General features: G+C 42.4%; 2 protein-coding genes across 5 annotated transcripts; both read left to right on the top strand.

Annotated features, from left to right (window-relative positions):
* Positions 1 to 556: 556 nt before the first annotated feature.
* Positions 557 to 7,381, top strand: LOC103666707 (MYC binding protein). The gene is made up of 5 exons (XM_040619302.1): positions 557 to 689; positions 885 to 957; positions 4,340 to 4,388; positions 4,630 to 4,759; positions 6,153 to 7,381. The coding sequence occupies exons 1-5, from the start codon at positions 606 to 608 to the stop codon at positions 6,195 to 6,197; spliced, it is 381 nt and encodes a 126-aa protein (XP_040475236.1). The 5' UTR covers positions 557 to 605; the 3' UTR covers positions 6,198 to 7,381.
* A 3,198-nt stretch (positions 7,382 to 10,579) lies between these two features.
* RRAGC (Ras related GTP binding C) lies at positions 10,580 to 26,293 on the top strand. 4 transcript variants are annotated; one of them, XM_040619298.1, is made up of 9 exons: positions 10,581 to 10,864; positions 12,613 to 12,816; positions 13,783 to 13,982; positions 16,775 to 16,889; positions 17,895 to 18,037; positions 20,621 to 20,769; positions 23,964 to 24,010; positions 24,261 to 24,378; positions 24,769 to 26,293. In XM_040619298.1, the coding sequence occupies exons 1-9, from the start codon at positions 10,628 to 10,630 to the stop codon at positions 24,918 to 24,920; spliced, it is 1,365 nt and encodes a 454-aa protein (XP_040475232.1). In that variant the 5' UTR covers positions 10,581 to 10,627; the 3' UTR covers positions 24,921 to 26,293. The 4 variants fall into 4 exon arrangements, with proteins under 4 accessions (XP_040475234.1, XP_040475232.1, XP_040475235.1 ...); XM_040619300.1 differs by lacking the exon at positions 23,964 to 24,010 and having other exon boundaries at positions 10,580 to 10,864; positions 24,769 to 24,858; XM_040619301.1 differs by lacking the exon at positions 24,261 to 24,378 and having other exon boundaries at positions 24,769 to 24,835.
* Positions 26,294 to 27,673: the final 1,380 nt, after the last annotated feature.

Raw genomic sequence — 27,673 nt, 5'->3', positions numbered from 1 at the left:
TTACTACAGTGCCTGGCACACAGTAAGAGCTCAAAAGCTTAGCACGTTACTGCTCACCCTCCAAAGGCCCATACCAAACCCGCCACAAAACAAACTCCAAAAGTAAAAGCTGGAGCTGAAACATACGATTCTAAGCACTCCTCTCAAGACACTGCATACCCAAGGGCCACCTTGCGTCGGTCGTGCGCATCTTTTCAGGATGAGAGCCAAGAAGTCAGCACATATAGGGTGACACACCTCCTCAGGTCCCAGTTGAGACACGTCCGCTCCAGGCCGGTGTCCGAAGAGCCCACCCTGCTACAGTCCTAGTGCTAACGGCCTCCGCAGGCCCCGCCCCCGTGCGCCACGCTCATCTTTGGCCCCACCTGGACACTAGTTCCCGGTTACTAAAACCTCGCCCCTCGCTAAGCAACCGAATCGCGGCGAGGACCGGAAGAGGAAGGAGAGGTGCTGCTCCGGGAACAGAGAGGCGGGCGTACGCAGCCTCCCTCTGCTTAGCCCACTATGGGGCCCTCAGAGCGTCCTGGTCGTCATGAAAACAGGCCACACCCCTGCGATCGCGAACCTTGGTTTGCAAGTGCGCAGGCGCGCGCGCCCTTCCGCGCATGAGCAGTGCTGCTCAGAGCCCGCCAGCCACGGTCTCGGGCGCCAGCTACGCCGCTGCCGCTGTCACTATGGCCCATTACAAAGTGAGGGGGGCGCGGCGTGGCTGGGGGCGTGCGGGCGGTAGCCAGCCGCTGGTCGGCTCGGGGTGGGAGAGGGGGCGCGCGCGCAGGTTTTGGGGGCCTGAGGTAGCGAGGCGGAGGCGGGGTTGCCGGACTCCCAGCGCCTTCTTCCTGCTCCGGCCCCTGGGCTTCGGCCACTGACCCGCCGTGTCTCCTCAGGCCGCCGACTCGAAGCGCGAGCAGTTCCGGAGATACTTGGAGAAGTCGGGGGTGCTGGACACGCTGACCAAGGGTGAGCATGGGCTAGGAGAGGGTTCCTCGTGTCCACGCCGTGCTCCTCGGCGCTGCGCCTCTGACCGGCCAAGGCGTGGGGAAGGAGGGGGAACAGGTGGGACTTGTCTGGGGTCCAGCAAGGTGGGCCTCGGGGTTCAGCAGGGACTGGCACACGTCTGGCTGTCGGACGCCGCCCGAGTTGGGGTAGCCTCGCTCACGCTGCCACTCTCCGGGCGGGGAGTGAAACTCTTGCAGCTGTTGCAAAGTCCCTCCAACTTCCGTTGCTTTGCCTCGAGCGGTCGCAGCGAACTTGTTTGCTAAAGACCTTGCGATCCCAATTCTTCCCTCCTTACAGTTTTTGCAGAGTCAAAATTACGTAAAGAAGCATTTTCCCTCGAACAAAGGGCAAGTGGGGAAATTACCAGATTTCAAAGTTGCCTATCAAATAACTAAGTGAACCCAATCCCCAAAGTAGGCGATTCATAGTTCATTTGGCTGTGGTTTTTTAACCCGTTTCGTAGGCTATACCAATTCCTGTTCTGTGCAGATTTCATAAGTAGAATTACAGTTTAAAGAGCTTGAGGGCACATGAAAATGGTTATATTGTTTACAGTTTTTAAGATGGAAGCTGTTACACTGTGTCTCTTTCTCCAAGGGGGTTCAAGACCTAAGATGAGTAAGGAGCTTGAAACTGGAGAGTTCCAAGAGATAGTTGGGGTACTGCTTATTTCATTAACTCAGCAATAATGTGAATGCCTGCTATGTATCATTCAACTCATTGGCTAGGACTTTCAAGGGTACAGAAGAGAAGAGCTGTCAGGGATGATGATTGGGTCCACATGAGAAGTGTCTGGGAAATAATCTGGTAACCGCTCTTTGGCCAGAAGCAAAGGTTAGGAGAAAATTCTGGGAGATTAACTCTGGGTCTTAGCAGAAACAGGACTTGTAATTCCCATGCATGGGCCGACAATTTTGAATTGCTACCTACCTTAGGTTCAGGTACTAGTGTCCTCATCTCTTTGCAATTAAATTTCAGCAAACATGACAGGAGTACTCTATGAAAGTGCTGTGCTGTTCTCTCTTGAAGAGCCACAGAAGCATGGAATTTCATTGATCCCCCACCCCCTTAAAAAACTCCATGAGTTCATTTCTTTCATTATCTTATTCATGTCTCTGTTCTAGGCACTGGGGATACAGCAGTGGGGGGGGGGGGGAGAATGAGCTTATATTCTAGTTGGAGGAGACAGATAATAAATACACAGTGCCAGCCAGTGGGAAGTGTTACAAATAAAAACATAGCAAATGGGATGAAGAGCAACGGGTGTGCCATTTATAAGGGGTGGTGGGGGAAGGTCTTTCTTAAGAAGTAACATTTGAGATCTGAATGAAATGTGATGTCAAGAGTTCCAGGAAGTGCAAGGAGCCCAGAGTGGCTGAACAGAGTAAAAGAATGTTGAAAGGCAGAGAAGTGACCTTGGCAGGAGGTAACAGCTTTGTGGCCATACATGGCCCTTCCTTCATGAGGCTGGAAACCCCTGAAGCCTTCTTTTCCCTTGCTCACATCTAACTCCTCACTCTCTGTAGATTTCCAGTCTCCTAAATAATATCAGACAACTGAACATAAGTCTCTACTGATGTGACCTATTTAAAATTTGATTTTCAGCTTCAAGCATGGGTACTTGACACATATTTAATTTATAATTATAATACAGCATATTTTCAAGAGGATCTGAAACTGCTTCTAACATTAAAACACTATAAGGATGGCTAAAGATAAAGATAAGTCATTTGGAAAAAGAAGCATTTATTTTGAGTACCATACCAACCTCTAAAAATCCCGCCTGCTAAGGCAAAAAGGGAAACACTGGCTATCGAGTTCTTGTCTGATTAAAAGGAAGTATATTTCATCTATAGAAAAGCACAGGAAACTTGACATTTACATTATGTTCTGTAATTATCAACCTCATGGTACCACTGACAGAAATTTAGAAGCCGAAAGAAATGGGGTGGGGAAGAAGAGGTAGAAAAGGTAAGAGTATTCATGTCTTATAAAGTCAGATGGCAGAGATCAGTGGAAATTAACGGAAGAAGAAATAGGTTTGAGTGTTATTTAAAGAAAAACATACTGGAAGGAGAGGGCGGTGGTGATGTAAATACACCAATGTCTCAAAAAACAGGGTTCTAAGTATACTTAGAATAGTAACTATCAGAACTCAGAGCAGGTTGTTAAAAAGTCATTGCCATTCAATTTTTTCATACTGTCTATATTATTTTGATGAACCATTAAAACTAAAAACTAAAAAGGAAGCGTGTAAGTTGTTTTACAACAGTTCTTAACTTGGAGTCTAGAGCTGCACATTTTTTGTGTGTAGTTACCTTTTTTGGCTTTTGTCACTTTTCAAAGGGTTCCATGCACTGGTTTAGAGAGATTTTTATCTGAGTAGTAAATCCTAGGAGGAAATTGTTCAATAGAAGATGAGCAAGGTAGTGCTGACATAAGCTGTTGGATACAAACTAAAACATCTGTTTTAATGTTGATATGAGCATGTTGATTCCTGGTAAGGTTTTTGGTCGGTGGTTATTTAGCATGTTGTATATGGAATTCTTCTTGAAGCACATTTTGAATTCAAAGCTCCTTTAAGTAATTACCATAGCCCTGTTGATTCTCTCCAAAATTTTTCTCAAATTTATCTACTTTGTTTTCATCCCCCCACCCCCAAATCACTCTAGTGCAGGTTACAATCTTTTTCACCTGGATTACCACGCCTGCCTCATAACTGCTCTTCCTACCTTCGTCCTTGTCCCACTCTGGATCTTCCACACAGCAGTCAAAAGCGATCCTGTCACTCTCCTGCTTAAAACTGTTTAATTATATGCCTGTTCTGAGGATCAAAGTCCAACCGAACTTGCAGGATCCTCCCTGGTCTGCGTCCTGACCACCTTGCCAGCTTCCTTTCCTGCCACATTGTTCACAGCTCCATCTAGCCATACTTGAATTTTCAGTTCCTCAATGTGTTGTTCTCTTGCCCTCCCCACCCCCTCACCTTCCCATTTTATCTGAAACCCTCATAGCCAAGTCTCAGGTCTTACTTCCCTTCCTTAGGGAGCCTTCCGTGGTGCCCTAGGCTGAGTTAGGTGGTCTTCCAGTGTGCTCCCATAATCCATCATCCTGTATTGCTGCTTGATGGTTTTGTTTTTTTTTTTTGTCTAGTTCTTTGCTTTTGCACTAGACTGTAAATCTGTTGAGAGCAGGGACCTTATCTGCCTTGTTTACCATGGTATGGCAGTCCTAGCAATGTGATTGGCGTATAATAGGCATTTAATATTTACTGGGCTATATAAATTCAGTCATTCAAATTTAAGACTTTAATTGTTGCTTTTTTCTGCTTTTTGATTTGCAGTATTGGTAGCCTTATATGAAGAACCAGAGAAACCTAATAGTGCTTTGGAGTATCCTTTTCATCTTTCAAATCAGAAAAAGGACTTATTTTTGGAACTCTTATTTTTTCACATAGATAATATTTAAAATATTTTTGACGATTGAAAAAGTTACTTTCCTTTATGTTTTGCGATGATCTCTGGGTAAATGTTGGTGGTAAGGTGGGGTGACCATGATCGGAGATACTGATACTACTATGAGCTATTTCATTAGTTTCATTCAGCTCAAGTAAATTCTTAACTTTGATATTAGTTTTTTAAAGCATCACTTAGGAGCTGCTACCCCAGAAAATCCAGAAATAGAGCTGCTTCGCCTAGAATTGGCAGAAATGAAAGAGAAATATGAAGCTATTATAGAAGAAAATAAAAAACTGAAAACAAAGGTAAATGTCTTAAAAGAATTCATGTTAAAAATAATTTCACCCTTAATGATTATAAGATCAAAACCTCATTAAAATGGATAGTAGGGGAGGGAGGAGGATAAATAATCTCAATTCACTGCAAGGCTGACCTGATGCCCTATTTAGAAAACCACAAATTGTGAATAGGAGAAGCAACGTGTGGTCAAGAAGAGGTTCTTGGGAACCTCCATCAAGAAAAAGATGAGAGGGGCGCCTGGATAGCTCAGTCGGTTAAGCGGCTGACTCCTGATCCCAGCTCAGGTCTTATCTTAGGGTCATGAGTTCAGTCCCTGCATTGGGCTCCACGCAGAGCATGGCGCCTACTTTAAAAAAAAAAAAAAAAAAAAAAGATGAGAACCTTGGTTAATGCTACTTCGTGAGTAAATGGAGATTTCTGGGAGTCATAAGCAACTGACCTAAGTAGGTCATTGTAGGTCAATGCTTTGTGAATGGCTCCTCTTCGAGCTGTGCAGTGCACAACCTGCATGGCCGTATGTGCTGGCCCTGTAATGTGTTTATCTCTATAAATGTGTTTGCACTTAATTTTGTCTACTCAAGTTTTTTCTTTGTTGAAACTGCTTTGAGAATTTTCATAAACTTCAAATTAGTCCAGTTTACGTCTTTGAGGTTCTTCCACGTTCTGAATCACATACCACGTTTTACATTACTCTAGGCATTTCTCATAAGGGGATTTATCTGCTCAACAGCCTTGCGAGATAAGCGAAACAGGTGCACGGACCATTTTATGGGTAGGAAACTCACGCACAGTGAAGTCTAATTACCTTCTCAAATCTGACAGCTAATTGGAACAACCTAAATCTTAGCCTTAGTGTTCTTGCAGGGAACCACAGCTTAGCATAATAGAGAATGCAGCATGTTAAATTACCCAAGATCCCACAAAACAAATACCAGTTAACTCTTTGGCACCTTTTGAGTCAAAGACATGAGCTCCTCTTCGTTGACTGGCTCGGTTAATATATGTTACATTATTCTTTTTTTCTGCTTCTTAAGAGAAAGTTCAGTAAACTTTTGGTAAAGAGAAAGAGTAAGTACCTTACCAACATCTTTGGGAAGATACAGATAGATTACTGCAGATCAAGTATTTGAGCAGTGCAGTCATGAATTGAAATTCAGCTTTGGTTTCCCAGTAATTTTAAAGGTTTATATGAAAAGAATTTTCACTACATTTGATTGTATTAAACATTAAATTGTATTAATCTTAAATGGTTGAAAAAGGGATAGGATATTCATATAAAGTTACTGATTCAGTCATTAAACTGAATATAATAGTTAACTACTCGTTTTGTTACTATTAAGTTTTTTTTACCCAATTTAGAGTAAAATTCACCTAAACTGCTCTGTCTTTGCCCTATAGCTTGCTCAGTATGAACCACCTCAGGAGGAGAAGCGTGCTGAATAGGATTCTTCTCAGTTGAAAAGACACTGAAAAAATGGTTTTGTATGACTTGAATAGTTTGTATAGTATATAATCTTTTCTGAACAGATGCTCTAGAACTCTTTTAATATGTTGAATTCACCTATCACACTTTAACTGTTATAAACACATATACTTAGAATCACCAATAAAAACTCAATATAACTTTCTTTGGGTCTTAAAAGCAGAATCCAAAGTGAATCCTGGAAAAAAAAAAATCAAAACACAGCCATCTAATTCATTACCTAAAAAGACATTCTGTGTATTAGTCTGACTAGGAATGATGGTACTGGTTGTATTTTAGCCAAGGAAATTCAGCATGGAGCTGTTCCTTGGTTTAGTGCGGGATATGAGCACAGGTACAGTCCTTCTTTAAAGCGAAGATGACACTGTTGTTCATATCCTCTGTAGGCAGCTGGAGGGATCTGTGTGACAGAAGATGCTTTTGCACGGGTTCCCACCAATCTTCTGCCCTTGTTTATATAATGTGGAACAAATAACTCTTCTTTGCCACCACTTTGCCTTAGATAACCATGTGTGTGCCAGTTTGAACTCTGACACCACGTTTCCTTCTATGCAATCATGCCCTATCTGATAATGTTGCCTTGCTTTGCTGTGTTTCAGTGGGTCCTCGCTGCACATTGGCCTGCGTTGTTTTTCAATTTGCTATTAGTATAGCAGTTACCCTGACTGTAATTTATATAACTTCAAACAGGATCACACTGTTCCCCTGCCTTACTGAGTTGCTTAGTTGAGCACAGAACTGAGGCAATGTAAAATTCTGGGTTCACGCACAAGCTGGGATAAGAAGGGGAATGAGCCATATATCGTGGAAAACTATAGTTTGCGGGTATAATTATATAGTGCTTTTTTCCCTCAAAGTATTTTTCTAGCCTTGAATTCATTTTATCTTCATTATCCCTGTGAAGTAGGTAGGGCAAGTATGAGGTGAGGCTGGGTGCTGAATTTTTAGGCCAAAGACTGATACTAATACAAATTATTTACTAACTGTAGAACTTTGGGCACTTCAGTTAACTGCTCTGAGATTCACTTTCCTCATCTGTTAAATGAGAAGAATAACATCAGTGCTGCCTACCTCACAGGGTTGTTGTGAGGGTCAAATGGAATGTATGTGAAAGATCTGTAAATGGTAAAGCACTATATTCTTGCTTGTTAGTCTTTTTCCTTTCTTTTGGAAGACCTAAGGTTCCGATGTTTCATTTTATCGGTCACTGATTTTCCTTACTGATTGACTTGACATTATTAAGAATCATCCTACTTTGTGTATTCTAACCCTATTGTTAGAGAACCTGTCTTTACTCTTTGGTCAAAACACATGTAGAAAACAGAACGCTCCAATGAAAGCTGCTTTAACTAGCAAAAGCCTCAGCACTTGCTCAGAACTGTGACCAAGCTAATTGTAAGGGCATTTTAATCAGTCGTGTTGGCAAGAATGTGGCAATGGTCTGTGTCTCTTCTAGTCACAAGTTTGTTTTTGGAGGTGGGCCAGATACTGTTGGAGGAACAGTCACTTGAATCGGTTTATCTTTTACCAACTTGAGTGCCTCCTACATGCTCAGCAGTAGGCTGAGTGCTGGGTGTTACAGAGATGAAAGACTTGAAGTTAGTTATAAGACATGTACATAAAAATTACAATGTGGGATAGGAAGTGCTCAGAACCATAAGAACAATAAAACATGGCCCCATGGGGATTTTGAAAGAGAGGGAGACTTGGCTTCTTTAAGCAGTTGGTATGACAGTCCCTTTGTGGAATACAGACAAGTAGAATTTTTTCTGGCAGCCAGCCCTCATTTGCTTTTCTACTATGGGACTGGTATTCGTGTTTATGTAAGTCAGTTTACTGTCTCTTGTACCATCCTTTTGGACAGCGCGGCAACCAGTGGGTTGGATAATCACACTTTTACTAGGGAACTGACCCGTTTAGACTGCTATAGCAGTCAGTGCTGTTTAAGAATTCAGAGTCAGCCTGGCCTCTGGAGGTCCTCTCTTCATCATTTCTATCAAGGATATAGATGAAGAGAAGGTACAAGAAGATGCTTAATGGAGTAGAAAAAGATGTCATCCATTCAGTTCCTGCTATGCTTCAGCTGCCTTATCTATAAAATGTGGATTTCATATCTTGCCTACCTCACAGGGTTGTTGTAAGGATCAAATTAAATATAATGGACGAAAAGTACCTTGTAAATTATAAAGGACTACATATGGGTCACATGGTGTAATGCCAAATCTGTAAATGCCACAAAGTTGGCTGGCTGGTAAACTATATTGAAACAAGTTTGAAAATGATTAACTTGGAGTACCCCAAACTTCTGGGCCTAAATCAAAAAGCTGAAATGTCAAGCCTTATATTTAGGTTAAAAAATGCAGTGGTACAAGTTTAGGCACTAGGATTGCTGACAAAATACTAGTTCCAGTGATTATCAGTGTGAACCACATATACTCTTGATAGTTAAAAAAAAAAAAAAAATTCCATTCTGGGAAGCAGTAATAGAAAATATTGTCCAAGTGCTAAACGGGCATCCCGAAGGCTGTATTGGTGCATTGTAGGTGACAGGCCTTTGGTGGATGTTGACAATCTCAAATGCACGTAAAAAAGTGAATGATCAACAGGGAGAAGGCACTTGAAAATACAAGGTTGTGCCGCCCAATATGGTAGCCACTAGCCACATCTGGCAACTAAAGTAAAAAAAAATTCAGTTCCTCAGCCATGGTAGCAACATTTCAAATGCTCAGTCCACACTGGCTACTATCTTGAAAGGTACGGTTGTAGTACATTTCTGTCATCACAGAAAGTTCTACTGGACATCAGCAGAGAAGGGATGGTCAAAGGAACGGAGTGTTTAACGTCAACAGAGAAGACTTAGTGGGTCATGAAGACTGCAACCTAATATCTGAAGGGCTGTCGTGAAAAAGATGAAGACTACTCCTGTATTGTTCCATTTTAAGCTCCAGTGGGTGTGATTTTTGGTCTAAATAGAAGACTTTCAAACAAAGTTTTACCTCAGTGGACGTGGCTGTCTTCTGAGATAGTGAGCTCTCTTCCCTTGGAACACTGAAATGTATGCTGCATTATCTATCAGCTGGAGGTGCTACAGAGTGGACTCTGTTTAGGAGAGAGACTGGACTAGACAACCTCTAAGGATATGTCCTACCTTTAACTTACGTATTCACACAAAATTAAGTCCAAGACCTGCAAGAACATGCTTTCTTTTCATAATCGAGAAGTTAGTTTCTTTGGAAAATCAGTGCCACCGCCATCACCTCCATTTTAAGTGGAGGACCTTATTTCGTCAAATTTCTAATTCTAAAGCCTGTCAAGAGTGAAAATTCCTCTAGCTTTCTTAGGCGTATTTGGTGAAACCATTTTAGTTTGCTTTCGTTATTCATTCCCTTGGTCTGTGATCTGAGGTCATGGAATATGTAATGTTAATCTATGGGGGGGTATAAGTTACATGAAAAGTAGACTGGGTGGGAAGGAGGGGAAATTGAGTCCTTTCGAGTTTTAAGTGGTAATGGTTGGTAGTAGTAACCGTCTGATTTGCTGAAGAGGGAGGATAAGCTGTTCTAGCTTGGCTGCATTTGCTTTCCTGCTACTTGCTAGAGCCAGCTGTATCACACCCATGACTCTGCCTTTGGTTGAGGCTTTACCCTCACTCAGGCTGGCTCCTCCTTCCTACCCTTGCATATCCCAACCACATCCATCCATCTAGACCTGCTCAGACGCCACCTCCTTACAGACTTTCTCACCCTCCCAACTCCCGAGCATTTTTATCTGTACCTTTGACCTTTCATATCTCGTACCGAAGTTACTTACGCAGAGATCCGATCTCTATTAATCTCCGAGCAACTTGAGGGCTGGCAGGGTCCGAGTCCGTTCCAGTTTTGTGTCCCTTGCCCCCCCAGGGCATCGCGGGCATCAGTAAATACTGGTTGGGCGAGTACCATTGTAAGAGCACAATCAGTTCTTTCCCCAAATGCCCAGAGAGCATCTCCCGTTGCGATGGCCTCCAGAGCTCCCAAGAAGGCAGGGGAGCGGCGAGGAGTAAGGCGCGTGGCTGGGCAGGACCGAGGTGCTCGCTAGGGCGGAGGGCAGAGGGCTCGGCCGGCCGGGCCACCCTCCTCGTGACTCCTCCTCCCCCCTCCACGGCTCCAAGTCAGGTGATTCCGGGCACGTGACGGGCACCACCTACCCTGCCGCTTCCGAGTGGCAGTTCGGGCGGCCAATGAGGGGCTGGGCCTCGGTACGGAGCCTATGAGAGCCGGGCTCTAGGGGGCGGGCCGCGCGGCGGTGGCGGCTGCCGGGGGCGGCGGCGGCGGCGGCGGAGTGGGGAGGCGGCGGCCTGGCTTGGCCTGGCCTGGCCTGTCAGGGCGCGGGCGGCAGCGGCTCGAGCACCATGTCCCTGCAGTACGGGGCGGAGGAGACGCCCCTGGCCGGCAGTTACGGCGCGGCGGATTCGTTTCCGAAGGACTTCGGCTACGGCGTGGAGGAGGAGGAAGAGGAGGCGGCAGCCGCGGGCGGCGGGGTTGGGGCGGGGGCCGGCGGAGGCTGTGGCCCGGGGGGCGCTGACAGCTCCAAGCCGAGGATTCTGCTCATGGGGCTCCGGCGCAGCGGCAAGTCCTCCATCCAGAAGGTGAGTGGGGCCGCGCCGGGTCCCCCGGCCCCCCTCCCCCTCGCGGGGGCTCGGGTGGCCACCGGGCACGGGGGGGGGGGGCGGAGGAGGGCGGCGGCTCGGGCTGGCCGGCAGGGCTGTCCCACCGCGCTATTTCTAGTCCTCTGGGGAGCGGGGCCAGAGGCGCGGCCCGCGGAGGACCCCGACTCGGAGTCCACGCCCAAGTCAGCCGAGGCGGAGTGTCCCTGAAGGCGAGACTGGCTGGAGGGAGGCAGGTGCCGGTGGCACCGCCCGGGACCTCCGCCCCCTGGGACCCAACCCCAGAGTCTTTTCCGAAACTGAGACGTACTCTGCAGTTCCAACTTGGATAACTTGTCCGACTCCCTCTCCTGCCCGGTTTTTGTGTATTTTTCTCACTTCAGGTGACCTGAGTTTGCAGGGCTTCCCAGGTGAGCCCCAGGGAGCAGCGTCAGGAAGAGCTGTGACTAAGTCACTGGCCGTTTTAATGCTTACTACTACGAAGGAGGATTTAACCTCACGGGGGATGGGGAAGCTGTTATTCCACCAGTTTTAGTACTTGGGGCCGGGCGAGTGTAATTGCTGGTGATTGACCCTCTTGTTATGTGTGCGGATACAAAAATCTTAGGAGACCTCGAGAATATTTGCAGACCTTTGTCAGTGCATTTGCTTTCACTTCGGGTCTGTCAGGAACAAATGGAGGGCTAGACCCTTTCTGGTAAGGGGGAAACTGAGGCAAGGTTGGCCTCCTCCATTAACCATCCCCCTCACGCCCAAGTGAGCTGGTAATAAAACGCCAGATACCTGGTCTGCTGCCCTTTCCACTCCGTTGGCAAAGGTCTATCCAAAATAAATCTGTGTGATATTTTGTAAACATGATGGTTTTAAAAAGTAGCCGCCTTCTTCTGAAATTACTGGATTACTGTGTTTTATTTACTTCCGAATTTACTGGATTGCTGGGTTTTATTTATCTTCTCACCTCTACAGCATATTTTGAGTAAATTCATGGGAGGGTTTTAGCAAACTGAATTTAATTTTCTCACTTGTTACTCATTGACTAAACTTTGGTAGTAACTACCCAATTTCTTTTTCTAGAAAGTAACAGTGAGAGACAAATTAGCTTTAGGTTAGAATTGTATGGATTGTGATTATCCTGATTCTTAACAGTTACTTTTACCATTTCTTTTCTCATGGGAGCAGTCATTTCCCTGTCAATTCCTCTCCTGACCCACCCCCGCCCCCGCAGTATCATTTTCTACTTGGTATAATTACTGTCTGTTTTATTTCTACCACAAAACTGCAAATTTAGTGAAGGCAGAGTCTAGTCAGTTAGCTTTCTAATTTTCAGAGCCTGATAAAGGCATTCCAGTAAGTTTTCAATGAACAAAAATTCTTAAACTTTAGCTATAAGCTTTTATAATCTTAAAGCAGATTTTGGCAGAATTAATACAGTTTAACAGAAAACAAAATCAATTGATACGAGAGACAATGCTACTACGAGGATTGACTATGTGCAGAGAAAATAGCAGAAAAGTTTCAGCTGCAAAATAGACTTGATGGAAAGTAATTTGGTGCCTTCTCATCTCTCAGAAATAAAAGGATAGTGAGTACTGATGATACACCATTCACTTTTTATGTCTTTTAAAATTTTTGCTATAGGATCAAATTCTTTTTATGTTAATTCAGGGTGGAATTTTGAACTTTAAATACAAAGCTGAATAGGTATAAAATTATCTTCTTTCTTTTGACAGGTGGTGTTTCATAAAATGTCACCCAACGAGACTCTCTTTTTGGAAAGTACCAACAAGATTTATAAAGATGACATTTCCAATAGCTCCTTTGTGAATTTCCAGATATGGGATTTTCCTGGGCAAATGGACTTTTTTGACCCAACTTTTGACTACGAGATGATCTTCAGGGGAACAGGAGCCTTGATATACGTCATTGATGCACAGGTAGTGGGAATAATAACATTTGTTTCTTTTTTCTGGTGTCAAAAGATGTAGACACAAAGGAAGGGTGTTTATCTTCTTTATCATGTGCTGCCTGCAGCTGCTTTGCGGGTAGATTCCCAGCAGCATGGGAGACGGAACTGCAGAGGTGTGTTGGGAGCAGGCATGCCACTGTGCAAGTACAGGATGTGCGATGGTTAGCAGATAGTGGTTTATTATCTTTGAGTTCTAGTTAATGGGCAGTTTTCCACTCTTTTCAGAGTGGATATTGCCGAACTTCATTAACTATTACACCAGTGATGTCACTCACTGGAAAGATCTTCTTGGTGCCCATAATCTAATGAGGAATAGGAGAACTGAGTCAGTGAATACTAAAGTGAATAGTTTTCTTGGTTGTCCAAATTGAGTTTGGCTCGACAAACATTTATTGAGGGCCTAGCACGTGACAAGCCCCGAGATGAATGGGACATGTCCCTGACCCTAAGAAGCTTCTACCTTAGTTAGGAATGCTTTTTGATTGAGAGGCTCTGTAATGGATGCTTTCACATACATGATCCAATTTACTTTATTCTTTACAATACTGTGAGGTAGGTACGGTAATTCCCATTTTACGGATGAGTAAACTGAGATCACAAGTTTAAGCAACCTGCTTAAAGTCACACATCTAGTAAATGGCAGAGCTGGGATTACTTATAAAACATTCTGTTGGGAAGAAGTGTCCATTTTCTTTTTCCTTTTCTTATATTTTCAATATTAAAAATTACAAGCATTAACTTGGTAAATGAATTTTTTATTTGGAGAGATTAAAGATTTAGATTAAGTTAATGTATTTGAATGTTTGGAGTATTCATGAATAATCAGGATAATATATTTTCTGTGGTTGGGGAAAGAGGTGGCTTGAGGCTTTCTTAACTCGTTACTGACTTTTATAAGATTTCTTTTTAAAAAATATTTTGTTCTGACTTACAGGATGACTACATGGAGGCTTTAACAAGACTTCACATTACTGTTTCTAAAGCCTACAAAGTTAACCCAGACATGAATTTTGAGGTTTTTATTCACAAAGTTGATGGTCTGTCTGATGATCACAAAATAGAAACACAGAGGGACATTCATCAAAGGGCCAATGATGACCTTGCAGATGCTGGGCTAGAAAAACTCCACCTTAGGTAACAACATGTGTGTTTGATATGAGAGCCCTGAAAAATGTGTAAATGTATTCCCATCTCTGTCATTACAAACACGTAGCTTTCTGTTACTGGTATACCCTTCCCAAATCTGTAATGTTCTTGATCTCTTCTTTGTTGAATTCATTTTGGGAGCCCGATGGTATTTGAGAAGTTACTTTCCCAGTTTTTTGCATTTTCTTGGAGATTGAAGTCATGTGAAGTGTTTCCATTGGTGCTTTTAGAAATTCATCTCAAGAGATTGGAATCAGCCTGTTTCCTCATGGCATAAGTCTGCTTTGGGACTCCCCTCTCTTGATTTCATCATTTATTTACTTACTTATTTATTTATTTTCATTTTGCCTCAGTTCAAGGACTCTGTCACATTTGTTGTAGAACTCTGTAGCTTGAGTCTTCACAGTATTTTTTTCAGTAGGAAGAGCCTTTTAAAGAGGTACATTTTCAAACCTGGGCTCTGATGTATCTTGTGTATGTTTTTAAAAACAGTGTATGCTTTTATGAATCTCTAACGTTTGGGTTAGGTGGGTTTATTCTATAACTCTGTTTAGGGTTCCTGTTAGGTTTAAAGAACTGCTGATTCATAATTAAATACCATTAAGGAGTTATTATTAAAGAACAACTACTAGATAGGATTGATGATTTATGTTCTTGTGTTCTGAAAGTGCATGAGGAATATTTTCTATATTTTGTGTTTTTTTGGTGGTATAGGTAGATACGAGTAATAAAAAGTACCCAAGAAAATGTTCTCTTGATGATGTAAACAGCTTAAAGGGGAAGCAGGGGAGACACACGTGTAGCTATTTCCTTATCCCTGGTCTGTTACAGTGACTTCCTCATAGGCTCAAGCCACCCCCCATTCCTACCCCTAATATTCCCTAGGGCCTCAGGCTCCAAGGTCTTTCAGTTATTCTTCTAGGAAGTTGTGTAGAAAAAGTCTCATTGATCTGTAGTTTGTCTGAATTGAAATTTTAAAATATTTATCAGTAATTCATGCTTTAAAAAAATTCAGCAATATTTGTAAGAGAAAGTGAAAGTGGCTCCCTATGAAATTCCTCAGTCTTACTTTTTGGGAATCTACTCTTAACAATGGATTTTAGGCCATGATTGTCCTGTTTTCCCTAGTGCACATGGGAATTCTCCTAATCCTCTTTACTCCACTTCCTTGTCCCTTTTTGGGGCGTCCCACCCCAGTGGTGTACGCCATCCCTTTCTCTAGTTCCTCAGAGGGCCCTAGGCCTTGTTAATCTCTGTAGAATCTTTGCATCCAGCTTTTATTAATTACCAGCATGCCTGTGGATTAGGCTGTATTCGATTTCTGGTTTCCAGAAACCCAGCTTACTAAAATGCCCTGTATGTCGCAGGTTCCCTATGTCCCCATCTACTTCCAAGCCTCAGAGGCCTTCCAAGCCTGAGGACCTTCCCACATTGCTAACCTTTTTGCCTAAAGGAAACAATAAAATATTCCTTTGTCCCTAGTGCCTTTAGGAAGGGGTCATCTTGGCCATACTTGTTTCATTGCTCAAACATCTAGAGTTGAGACTTACCTTGTATAGGGTTAGATTCCTAGGTCAGCTTCTTGAAAGTATTTTTAAATTGCCTGTAAAGTGTGATAGCCACAGTTCTGTGCTTCTGACTTTGTAATATATACTTACAAATAAACAGATAAAACAGATAATGAGGAGTATACTCCCTGAGCTAAAAATAGCAGGTAAAAGTGTCTGTATTGTTTAAAATGTGAAAGGTCTCTCTTTCTCATACGTGTTTTGTTAAATCTATGGATGTTACCTCTCCACTGTATGTCCTTTTAGGCAGATTCCTGTTCCATTTTCTTTATAGGGCCCCAGCTCCTATCCTCCTCATTCTGTCATTTACATAAATTCTGAGCATCAATTGTGTTCATTTGTTTATTGAACAAATACTTATGAGCACTGTTCAGGAGTAGGGTTGTAGTTATGGCAAGACCGTCAAAGTCTCTGTCCTCATGGAACTTACATTCTGATGAATGAGACAGCTCAAAAGCACTTACAAATAAATGTATAGTATAATTTTAGGTACTTATCAGTGCTATGAAGAAAAATTAGGGGAAAGAGCTGCTGTTTTAGGTAGGAGGGTCAGGAAAGAGGTTTCTGAGGAGATGACATTTTAGTAGAGACCTGAATTGAATTCTTTTTTTTTGTTTTTTGTAGTGAATATTTTTTTTTTAATAAGATTTTATTTATTAGAGAGAGAGAACACAGGGGGAGTGGCAGGCAGAGGCAGAGGGAGAGGGAGAAGCAGGCTCCCCACTGAGCAAGCAGCTGGATGCAGGGGCCCAGGACCCTGGGATCATGACCTGAAAGCCGAAGGCAGACACTTAACCAATTGAGCCACCCAGATACCCGCTGAATTACATTCTTATTGACTAAATGTCACCCTTCTCTGTGCTCCCTCTTGGTTTTTATCGTGGTCTTTGTCAGTTGTGGGCTTAAGAAACTGGGTTTTTTGGATTAGGCTGCAAAGACTTAGGTGAATATTCAGGTTTCTGCATCTGAAAATGCTTTCCTGGGTACTAGGAGATTGCCCTCTTCTGTAGATGCTGTAAGGAGACGGATGGTTACAAGCCAGGTGGGGAGCTGCATTTGTCTTCTCGAACGTGGGGATGATAGGCAAGATAACAAGGCTTTATTTGAACTTAGTGAAATCAAATATTTAAGAAAATTAAGATTTTGTATTTTATAATTGTCACTGAACTTAAGGTATTTTTCAAATTAATCAAACTCTGTTGTGTTTTTCAGCTTTTATTTGACTAGTATCTATGACCATTCAATATTTGAAGCCTTTAGTAAGGTGGTGCAGAAACTCATCCCACAACTGCCGACCTTGGAAAACCTATTAAATATCTTTATATCAGTAAGTGAGCTAATTCACTATAGTTTCTGATTCCATTTTCTTGAATATATTTGTGTTACCAGGTTCTCCAAAAATATGGCTTGAATTAGTCTGAATCAGGCTGAAAGACCACTGACACACTAAACATGTGAAATAAATCATAAGAACATTAAAAAAAAAAGGCTTGAGTTATTTTCTGAGTTCTTTCCTTAGTGGTCACCCTTGATCTTAAAATGAAGTGAAAAATTTCTTCATGCTTGCTTAATTAACAAAAACCTTCATGATAAAAAAAATCATGACATCTGTTTCCTGAACGAAGAGTAGTAACTGGAAAAGTCTGGGTTTTGGGAATTTAAATCCTGCTTAATCTGTGCTTTATAGGAGGTCACATTGAAAAATTGATCTTTTCCTTTCCTTGCTAAGTGTAATCGTAGTATCATATTTCACCTTTCTTATTTTGAGGATTCAGCTTAATAAAAAAGGATATTCCTTCAATAAATATAACATTCAACTATTATATTGTCTAGACATTACTTTGAAGGACTCAGGGTGTAGTGATCCCCAGTTCTTTTGGGCTTTTGGGTTATGCTAGATGTTGATATCAAACTTAATTCTTTTATGTTTTGCTAATTGCCACAGACAGCCTTTCTGGTAGCAAGGTTATTCAAATCAGAGGTTGATTATTGTAACAAGAAGGGATTATTGAAAATGTAGCATGGCTTGATTTTTGGAGGATTTTTTTTGTTAATTTTTTTGGTGGCGTCTTAGCAAATAATTCATTTAAGTAGAGGAGAAAGAAAAAACAGATTTAGTGCAATTAAGTCAGTAAATCAGAGCAGAGAAATGATTTGACTTTTATTCTTTGGATAACAGAAGTGTCTCTCAACCAAATATTATTTGCTTCTTTGATATTGGGTTATACAATTACAAATGTCCTTGTGTGTTAATCCATAATTTCAAGATCTTAGGTAAATTGCAAATTTTGGTTCTTAAAACTGAATACTTTCCCAATTTTGTTTTTCCAAGAATTCAGGTATTGAAAAAGCTTTTCTCTTCGATGTTGTCAGCAAAATCTACATTGCAACAGACAGTTCCCCTGTGGATATGCAATCTTATGAGCTTTGCTGTGACATGATTGATGTTGTAATTGATGTGTCTTGTATATATGGGTAAGTTATTTATATATAGATATATGTATTTCTGCAAGATCTCGGACAGGTGGAAGACTACCAGTTCAGTTTGTCGGCGGGATTAGTTTTGAGGCCTCTAGCAGGTAGTGTGTGGGGTGGAATCGTTCTGACCATAGTGTTTCCACTTGGAGCTTGATTTCCCTGCAGATGGACTGCTAGGTCTTAACTGCTTCAGAGGATGGATAAGAGCAGTTGAAAAAGTGTGCTAGTACCAGATTTAATCATCACTGAAGGTTTCTCCTGCCATTATTTGGGGGGCTTGCATGGTATCTTCTCCCTTAGGGACTCTGCTAGATCAAAAAAGTATATTAATTTATTTTGAATAACAGAGTAAGTACTGGTTCCTAATTTAAGTTCAGGCTTTATGGAAATGAGGGAGCCTAATCTTTCAGAGAGCTAAGAAGCAAGGAAATCAGAATTCTGGGTGTCAAAAGGACTTACACATAGAAAAATTTGACCCATACATCTGAGCTTCCAAAATAAGTTTCTTTTCTTTTTTTTTTTTTTAAAGATTTTTATATTTATTTATTAGACAGAGAGAGAGACAGCCAGCGAGAGAGGGAACATAAGCAGGGGGAGTGGGAGAGGAAGAAGCAGGCTCATAGCGGAGGAGCCTGATGTGGGGCTCGATCCCATAACGCCGGGATCACGCCCTGAGCCGAAGGCAGACGCTTAACCGCTGTGCCACCCAGGCACCCCCCAAAATAAGTTTCTAAAATGTAAACTCTTTCTTTATGTAAATTCACCGAACTCCATACAGAGATTTATAAATGCCAGCAAAGGTGTGATTTTGTGGAATAGTCCAGAGGACGAGTGAAAACTTTGGAGAATAACTGGTATTTCAAAAGCCAACAACCTCTGTTGCTTCTAATAGCCCTGATCCCCCTCACATTATTAACATCAGCACTCCCAAGGCACTTTCTGATGCTCTGCATAACCTTGGCTTTCTGTGTCCTTTATCTGTTCCCTTTTCCACCCGGTCTGAACTCTTCTTTCATCTTTCTGTCCCTGCCCTTCACCTCGGTCTCAGCCTAACTTGTTGGTGTCTTTCTCCAGCTGACTGAGTAGGAGAATGCATTTCTCTCACATGTTCTTTACCTGTCTGTTCCTATCTTCTATTTGTTTTTCACTTTTGTGATTTACATGCTCTCTTTTGCTCTTTTTCCATAATGAAAATGTGATTTTTCTGTTTATCATTCGGTAAAGCTTCATGTTCCCATTCCTAATTTTAAAAATGGATGAATAGAACATTTGTGTTTTCTTTAAAAGAAATCAAAATTTCATAACTGCTTTTTTTATAATTTAAAAATCAAATTTTGGGGCGCCTGGGTGGCGCAGTCATTAAGCGTCTGCCTTCGGCTCAGGGCGTGATCCTGGCGTTCTGGGATCGAGCCCCACATCAGGCTTCTCTGTTAGGAGCCTGCGTCTTCCTCTCCCACTCCCCCTGCTTGTGTTCCTTCTCTCGCTGGCTGTCTTCCTCTGTCAAATAAATAAATAAAATCTTAAAAAAAAAAAAAATATCAAATTTAGTTGCAAAGTTTTTTTCAGTATAAGGTGCGTTGTAAAATACTTTATACATTATATGGCACATTATAAAAGAGAAGAAAAAATACCCATTATCTCATTCTTAACACAATCCACGCATGCAGTTTGGTGTACTTTGTAATATTTGCTTCTTGACTCTTGATTTACATCTTATGAAGGAGGACTACTTATAATTCTGACAATTCTAGCAAAAACAATAGCTTTCAGACCCTGGAGGCTCACTTTGTAAGCATCAGGAGTCCACAGTATCTTTATAGACTGTATTAATTTTAGTTTTATACTTACTCCTTTTTCACTAATGGCAGTTTTCTTATGTTAGGTCCTTTTTTATTTGTATACTGTGTCAATACAGATTAGGATGAGGGAAGATTTGAAACCTATATTCTGTGTATGCTGGGTAAACAAGATGAAGGTGGGCACGCATGGAATATTGCATCCTTGTCTGGGAACCCTATCTTTTCTTTCCTTTCCTTTCCTTTCCTTTCCTTTCCTTTCCTTTTCGTTCTTCTTTTTTTTTTTTTTTTTAAAGATTTTAATTATTTATTTGACAGAGAAAGACAGCCAGCGAGAGAGGGAACACAGCAGGGGGAGTGGGAGAGGAAGAAGCAGGCTCCCAGCGGAGGAGCCCGATGTGGGGCTCGATCCCATAACGCCGGGATCACGCCCTGAGCCAAAGGCAGACGCTCAATGACTGCGCTACCCAGGCGCCCTTTCTTTTTTTTTTTTTTTAAGTAGGTTTTGTGCCCAGTGTGGAGCCTGACGTGGGGTTTGAACTCATGATTCTGAGATCAAGACCTGAGCTGAGATCAAGAGTCACACTCCCAAACAACTGAGCCACCCAGGCGTCCCTGGGAGCCCTATTTCTTAAATGAGAACTTCTGTTGTTGTATATTTAAGCCAATATTTTTTCTTAAAAGACGCTTGGGAAACTGGGTGGAAAGACTTGTCATTGTGCAAATTAAATGTGACAAAATACCTCGTTGGGAAACCTGTAATGAATACTTTCTTTTAAAACAGGTTAAAGGAAGATGGCAGTGGAAGTGCTTATGACAAAGAATCTATGGCAATTATCAAGCTGAATAATACGACTGTCCTTTATTTAAAAGAAGTGACTAAATTTTTGGCACTGGTCTGCATTCTTAGGGAAGAAAGTTTTGAACGAAAAGGTAATGGCGTTTTAAAAGGCTGTTTCTATGTTAAGTTCTTCGTAATAATTTATTAGGTTCTTGAAAATGAGAGAAAATAATATTGCAGTGTTAGGTGATTATCAGCGCAAACTACTTTTGTCCCTTCCTTTCCATGTATAGTCCAGACTTTATCCTTCTTTTGATCTTTTATGTTAAATCAGGTATTTAATTCCAGCCTTTCTTATTTTGGGTCCTTTTAATACGTGTCTGAGTGCCTGCAGTTGGGCTGTTTACGGAGGGGGGGCAGGTTACCAGCTTACCTTCTTGCTACATGCAGCGGCCTTTCTTCGTTCTGTAGCCTCTTCGGCCTTCTCAAGCGTGTCACCCCGCCAGTCCCTCCTCGCTTGACGTGTCCCTCTTTGCTTCCCTATAACTGAGCTCTCCAAGTTATAGTTTATGTATTTGTTTCTCTGATCTCCTCTTCTGTTTCTTTTGTTTTTCTCAGTTCTGAGCGTTTTTCAGAGCCATGTCTTTTTGCTTCCTTCTTCACTTATTCTCCTGGTCCGCTCATCCAAGCCATGGTCAGTTCATTTTCTCTATGTGGTTGATTGAAAAATTCAGCTCTCCAGCTCTGACTGGGCCCATATTCCAGTCCCATGTTTGCAGCTGTTAGTAAGACATTTTCACTTAAAGATTTGATTATCATCTTGTACATGGTGTCAAAACTGATGACTCTTTCCGCTCTGTTTCTTGACCCTCTTGGCTACCCTAGCGTGGTTACCAGTTACGACATTGCCCGGTGTCCGGGCTCAGGTATCTTGTAGTCAGGTGATGGTGTGGTGGCACTGCGAAGGGGCCCTTGCAGGGCATTTCACAGAGGGCATTCTGTGTTCCCCTTTTTCCATTCTTTTCCTGTATTGTTTACATTGAATTTTCACCAAATTGTATTTGTTTCTTGGGTTTCCTTTCCATTCCCACTGTCAGTTCAGGTCCTCATCCCTGCAGGCCCGTGGTGGCGCAGTGATGGCCTGCTTGCGGTGATGCGCTCAGCATGTGTTTTGAGGGGCTAGTATGTATTGTCTTTTATTCCAAAGGCAGACTAGCTTTCAGAAAGTTCCTTTCATCGTGTTGTTTAAGGTCTCAAGGATCTGTCATAGCTCTCTGTTGTTCACTGCACCAAGTGCCTGCTCTGCGGTCTGCGTTTTTAATGTTAATTTAATATTGAACGAGTTAATATTATTTCACTAATGTTAATATTAATGAACTACATCAGATACCCAAAATTTTTGGATAAACAAAGATGTGTGTATTCACCTTTGAGCTTCCGAACTAAAACATGGCAGAGACAGTTGTCTTTTATGTGTGTCCCATTGGAAGTCTTTTTGGTGCTGTGTTGAATGTAGTATTTAGTTTTCCCGCGTATGGTGTATTCTTTCACTTTGTATCTTCCTAACCAATACAGAGTCTTGTATTGTGCATCTCTATGTAAATGGTGTAAAGTTGTAAGTGTGCAGCTTGCTCACTCTCTTCACTTAAGGTCTTCTTTGAGATGTGTTTGTGTTGATAACATGTAGCTTTAGTTCATTCTTTCATTTTCACTCCACACCATATTGTATGGACTGAATATACCACAATTTATTTTCTTTCTGCTGGACATTTAGGTTATCTTTAAAATCACAAATAGCTTTGCAGCAAGTACTCAGGTGTAACAAATGAACACGTTTGCCCTTGCACGTGTGGAGAGTTTCTTAGAATACATTTAGTAGTGGAGTTTACAGAGATGTGTTCCTACATCTTCAGCCGTATTACACATTGCTCTTCAAAGTGGCTTTCCCATTTTCGCCCCTGGAAGCACCGTGTGGGAGTTCTTGTCACTTCGTGTCCTTGATAATGCTTGTCAGTCTGGTAGGTGTACAATGGTATCTCATTTGGTTCTAATTTTTACTTCTTTAATTACTAGTTGGGGCAGGTGTTTGCTTCATGCAGGTACTTCTTCTGCCAGGTCAGGTGGTTCTTTGGTAATTTACCTGTTCGTGTACCTTTATCCTTGTACTTCTTAGGAGTTCTTTATTTTTCTCCATTCTAGTCTTAAAAATTAAAAACAGGGGCACCTGGGGGGCTCAGTCTGTTAAGCATCTGTCTTCGGCTCAGGTCATGATCTCAGGGTTCTGGGATCGAGGCCCAGATGGGGCTTTCTGCTCAGCAGGGATTCGTCTTCTCCCGCTCCCTCTGCTCGCGCTCTCTCTCTCATTCAGGTAAATAAATAAAAATCTTAAAAAAAAAAAAAGTTTTTGGTACAAAAGTAGAGCAACACAGTGAGTGTCCAGGTACCCATCCTCCTGCTTCAGCCATCACCAGCATATGGTCAGTCCTGTTTTCTGTTTATCCTACCAGCTAAGTTATTATTTTTTACCCTTTTGTTGTGGAAACTGTCAAACATAAAAAAGTAGAGAAGGTAACAGAATGAACCCCTTTTATCTGTCACCCAGATTGGATAATTACCAAAATTGTAGCCAATCTTACTTCTTTCTATACCTCTTTCCCTACTGGATTATTCTAAAACAAAGCTCTGACTTGATCAAATAATTTTGTCTCTACAGATTTTAGCAAGTATCTCTAAGAGCTAGCATTCTTTTTAAAATAAAACGGTGCCATTAATAAACATGAAAAAATGGAACAGCGATTTCATAATATCGTCAGATCTCTGGCTAGTGTTCAGATTTCCCTGATTGTCAATTTTATTTTACCATTTTCACAGAAGTCATTTTTAATGTAGGTGAACTTACCAAAACTTTTGTAGTTTTTTTTTTTCTTCCTGGGTCTGAAGGACCTCCTGGATTTGCTCTAATCTCCTTAGTCAGAGTTGATTGCCAGTTCTTCCCAGGGAGAATTCTCTGCCCCTATCTCCAGTCACACCAGTTTCTTTCCCATCTTTCACCTGTGCTGTGTTCTCATTGCCAGCTCCCTGCTGTTTTTTTGTAATATGGTTCCTCTTTCCTGCCTAGTTAAACCTTTCCTGTACTCCCAAAGTCCTGCCGCATCCCTGAGGCTTTCTTGGCTGCTTTTGCCCTGCACTGGGCTCTCCTTCCTGTAGACTTCTTTGACATTTGTAGTCATTTTGGCAGCATACTGTTTTGTTTCTTGTGTGGTCGTCTTCATGTCCCAGTATCCTCAAGGGCGTTGATGCTGCTTTTTCTGATCTGCCTTTCTTCTCACTGGCTTCTATTCTCAAGGTCACCTCATGGTCCAGAATGGCTCCTGGAGCTCCGTATTCCACACAGTAAGGAGGAACAAGGCTGGGGAAAGAATACGTCCTTTTCCTTTTAAGGCGATTTCCCAGAGGTCCCCATGCTTCCACCTATCTCGGTGGCCAGCACTGGTCACGTGGCCACACGTCACTGCAAGGAATCCTGGGAAGGGGGTGCTTCAGCTGAGCGTCATCCTGTTCATCTGAATTGGGTTTCCCTTACTAAGGAAGAAGGGGGAAGTGGAGTTTTGGTAGGCAACTGGCCATTTCTTTCACAAAACAGAGCTGTTTGACCAAAATCTTACTTGGAAGCCAGTTCATGAAACAGAGGAAGAAGGCGCTGCGTTGCCTGGAGAGCAGGTGTAGGCTGCCTGGGGCTCTGGCCAGGGCGGGCCTCTCAGGTACCTCCCCGACCCCAGGGCTCCACTGGGCAGTGTGCCAGACTGCTGCTCCAGCCGTTCCCTTCAGCTCTTCACCGGCTGCAGGAAAGACTTGTGAAAGGGAAGCCTTGATAATTGAAAAGTATTTTACTTTCACTTTAGATTTTATTGGCAAATTTACCTTCCTAATTGTTTTATTTATTTACTCAGCACATTCCCCGGCCCCAGAGATAGCCAGTGTTAACAGTTTGGGTAGATGCTTTATCACATTTCTAGCATAGAAAGTTCCTCAGTTGGTTGTGTTTTTTAATACATAACCCATTATTTTCTTCTGTCACCAAATATTTCCTAATAGATAATTTCACAATTGACATTCAAGGGGGTCTCTGATCTTCTTTTTCTCTCTTAAAGGTTTAATAGACTACAACTTCCACTGTTTCCGGAAAGCTATTCATGAGGTTTTTGAGGTGGGTGTGACTTCTCACAGGAGCTGTGGTCACCAGACCAGTGCCCCCAGCCTGAAAGCGCTGGCACACAATGGCACGCCGCGAAATGCCATCTAGCCTGAATTCCAGCTGTCGGGGCTTTGTGCCAGCTTACTCTTCACTCCAGGGTCAGATGCCACGTGCTGCGGGACAGGGGAGCTGCCGCTTGTGGGAATCCTGGGGCCTGTCCCACTAGAGACAAGGGGTAGAGTTTCTCATTCGGATGAAAACCCCTTCAACCAGTGGTGTGCAACTGAAGCTACTATTTCTTTTTCTCTCTTTTTTTTTTAATGGCAAAAAAGAATTCTAGAGACTACAGAACTCAGTGTGTCTTTCTCCTCTTTGGAGTCCTCTTTTAAGTAGTTGGGATATTTTGGACCTGGAGATAACACCACTTACCCATCCCTACCAGAGAATGTTGCTGTCAGTTACCAGTTGGAAATAATAGAAGGACGCCTCGCTTAGGTTTTCATTTGAGTAGTCTCTAAGGATCCTGCCTCGCTTAAGTTCTAACACTGCCTCTCAGATTTCAGTTTTGGACATTGCACACCTAAGACGTTTTAAATGCATTTGCTTGCTAACTCAGAAGACGTATGGTCTGACCGCAGCAAAGGACATTCCTGTATTTGTTACTGAGGAAACGAGAAAGTTTTATGCTGCATCAGGTCGAGAGCAAGGCTCAACAGTGGCCGCTGCATTAATTCTCTTGGAAGTGTTGAAGAAACTTCAAAACAGAAGAGAAAGTTTGCACCTGTGTTTTGGGTACCAGATATCTGGGTTCTTTCTCCTCCATTAGTGATCATGATCAGTGTAACGATGGGAATTTAAAAAATTTGTTTTCCCCACAATGTCCTCCTTCCAGGGGAGAAATTCATTATGTCATTGAAATACTTAGCTCACTTTTCTTTAGACTTGGTACCAGCCGCTACGTACCTTTTATTCTAAGCGATCTAGATTCTTTATGAATTGCTGTTTTGTTGGCCACGAATGACCCTAAGGCACTGGTGGGCTGTCCACTGGGAGTTGGAGAGAGCACATGGCGCCACAACATGTGTCGTTAAACAGACTTTGTCTCCAGTATTCTGACACCGAGTGTCAACTGTGGTACTTTCTTCACCTAGGATATTAATTCATAATTGTTTCTTTTTGTTGGTGGTTGATACCCTGTCCATTGATTTAAAGTGACACATTGTTTTTACTCGACATGCCCAGTAGTCCTGTATTCCAAAGCCACTGGACCACTTGAGTACATAAGTGCCACTGTTCGATGAAATATGTATATTCAGGTCTGTAAACCTAACAGTGTGACTTGGAGTGCTTCCTGCAGATGATTCTGACTGTTGAGTATTTACATGGACCATGGTGATATCCAAAAGAAAATGCTTTTATATTTATAGATTATTTCACTGAACTATATAAAATGGGTATCAATAAATGTATTTACTCCAAAATCAGTTTTTTATTTGCCTCCGATATGAGGAGGGTGGGGTGATGGGACACGGGTTGTCTCGCTTGATCATTCTAGCGCCCAGTTCGTTAGCTGCTTCCTAGGGTTAACAGGCTCTAGGTTTTAGCACTTCAGGCTCTGTCCTGATGCAGGAATTTCAGGCCTTGCGTCCAGACATCTCTCCTGGCCCATTTCTGCTTAGAGTAGGTGATCCAGGCCTAGGTGAAGATGGTTTTTTGATTGTGGTGTTTCATACCAACAAATCTCTCTCGTGGTGAGAAGTATCCAGGGCCCGGTGTAACTGTTGCGTTACAGCCAGACCAGGAAGGGGTAAGGAGGTGAATTAAGTAAGACACCATATAAAAAATTTGTACCAATTCCAGCTTGTTCATTTCTTCCAGTTCCTGGCATATTCACTATTGACTTTAAATGTCACGTGGGATCTAATTTGATTGGGGTAAAGTATACATTAGTTTATAGAAGGGAGAAAGGTGGATAGAGGTTGAAAGATCTTTTAATTTTCACAATTGGATTACTTCAGAAATCAATTTTATTTTTTATTTTTTTTAAAAGATTTTATTTATTTGACAGAGAGAGACAGCCAGCGAGAGAGGGAACACAAGCAGGGGGAGTGGGAGAGGAAGAAGCAGGCTCCCAGCGGAGGAGCCTGACGTGGGGCTCGATCCCAGAACGCTGGGATCACGCCCTGAGCCGAAGGCAGGCGCTTAACCACTGTGCCACCCAGGCACTTCTAGAATTCAATTTTAAAACTTTGAAATGGAAATCAGATAAAAAAAACTAATTCTGTATCCTTTTTCAAATTAGGGCAAGTGAAGTCCAGAGGAGCAGAGAAGCTGGTTTAGAGTTACAGATGGGATGGACCATATAAAGTAAACTGCAAGCCAGGATGCTGTTGAGAGTGAAGGGATGCCATTCATAACGATGCCAGAGCGACAGGTGAACGGCCACCGTCCTGGTAAACCGAGGCTGACCAGCCTAGTCCTGGATGTCAGTCGTGCACAGTGGGGCCTGCGCTCCAGGTGGGGCAGCCCAGTGCGGCCTGCCTGTATCTTCAGCCTGACACTCCCGGTGGTTCAATGGAAATAATGCCCCAAGATGAGTATACCATGGCACATTGGTGCCCAAGAGTGATTTTTTCCCCCTTACTATGGAAAATTAAAAATTCAGGGGGTGATTTAGGAGAAAACTTGAAAAGTGGAGAAATAGAGAACGTGAATGAGGGAAACTCGAGATGAAAGGAAATGGAAGAATCCTATAAAACTATTAAGGGGTTTTCCCGTTGGTCAGTTCCAGGCTACCTCGGAGAGCACTGCTACAGATGGCTGAATAAAAGCTTTACAGTCTGCAGCAAGGAGTTCTAGCC

The sequence above is a fragment of the Ursus maritimus genome, unplaced genomic scaffold (assembly GCF_017311325.1).
Source record: "Ursus maritimus isolate PB19 unplaced genomic scaffold, ASM1731132v1 scaffold_32, whole genome shotgun sequence".
Lineage (NCBI taxonomy): Eukaryota > Metazoa > Chordata > Mammalia > Carnivora > Ursidae > Ursus > Ursus maritimus.
Note: the sequence above shows the minus strand (reverse complement) of the source record. Positions and strands in the feature narration are given on the sequence as shown.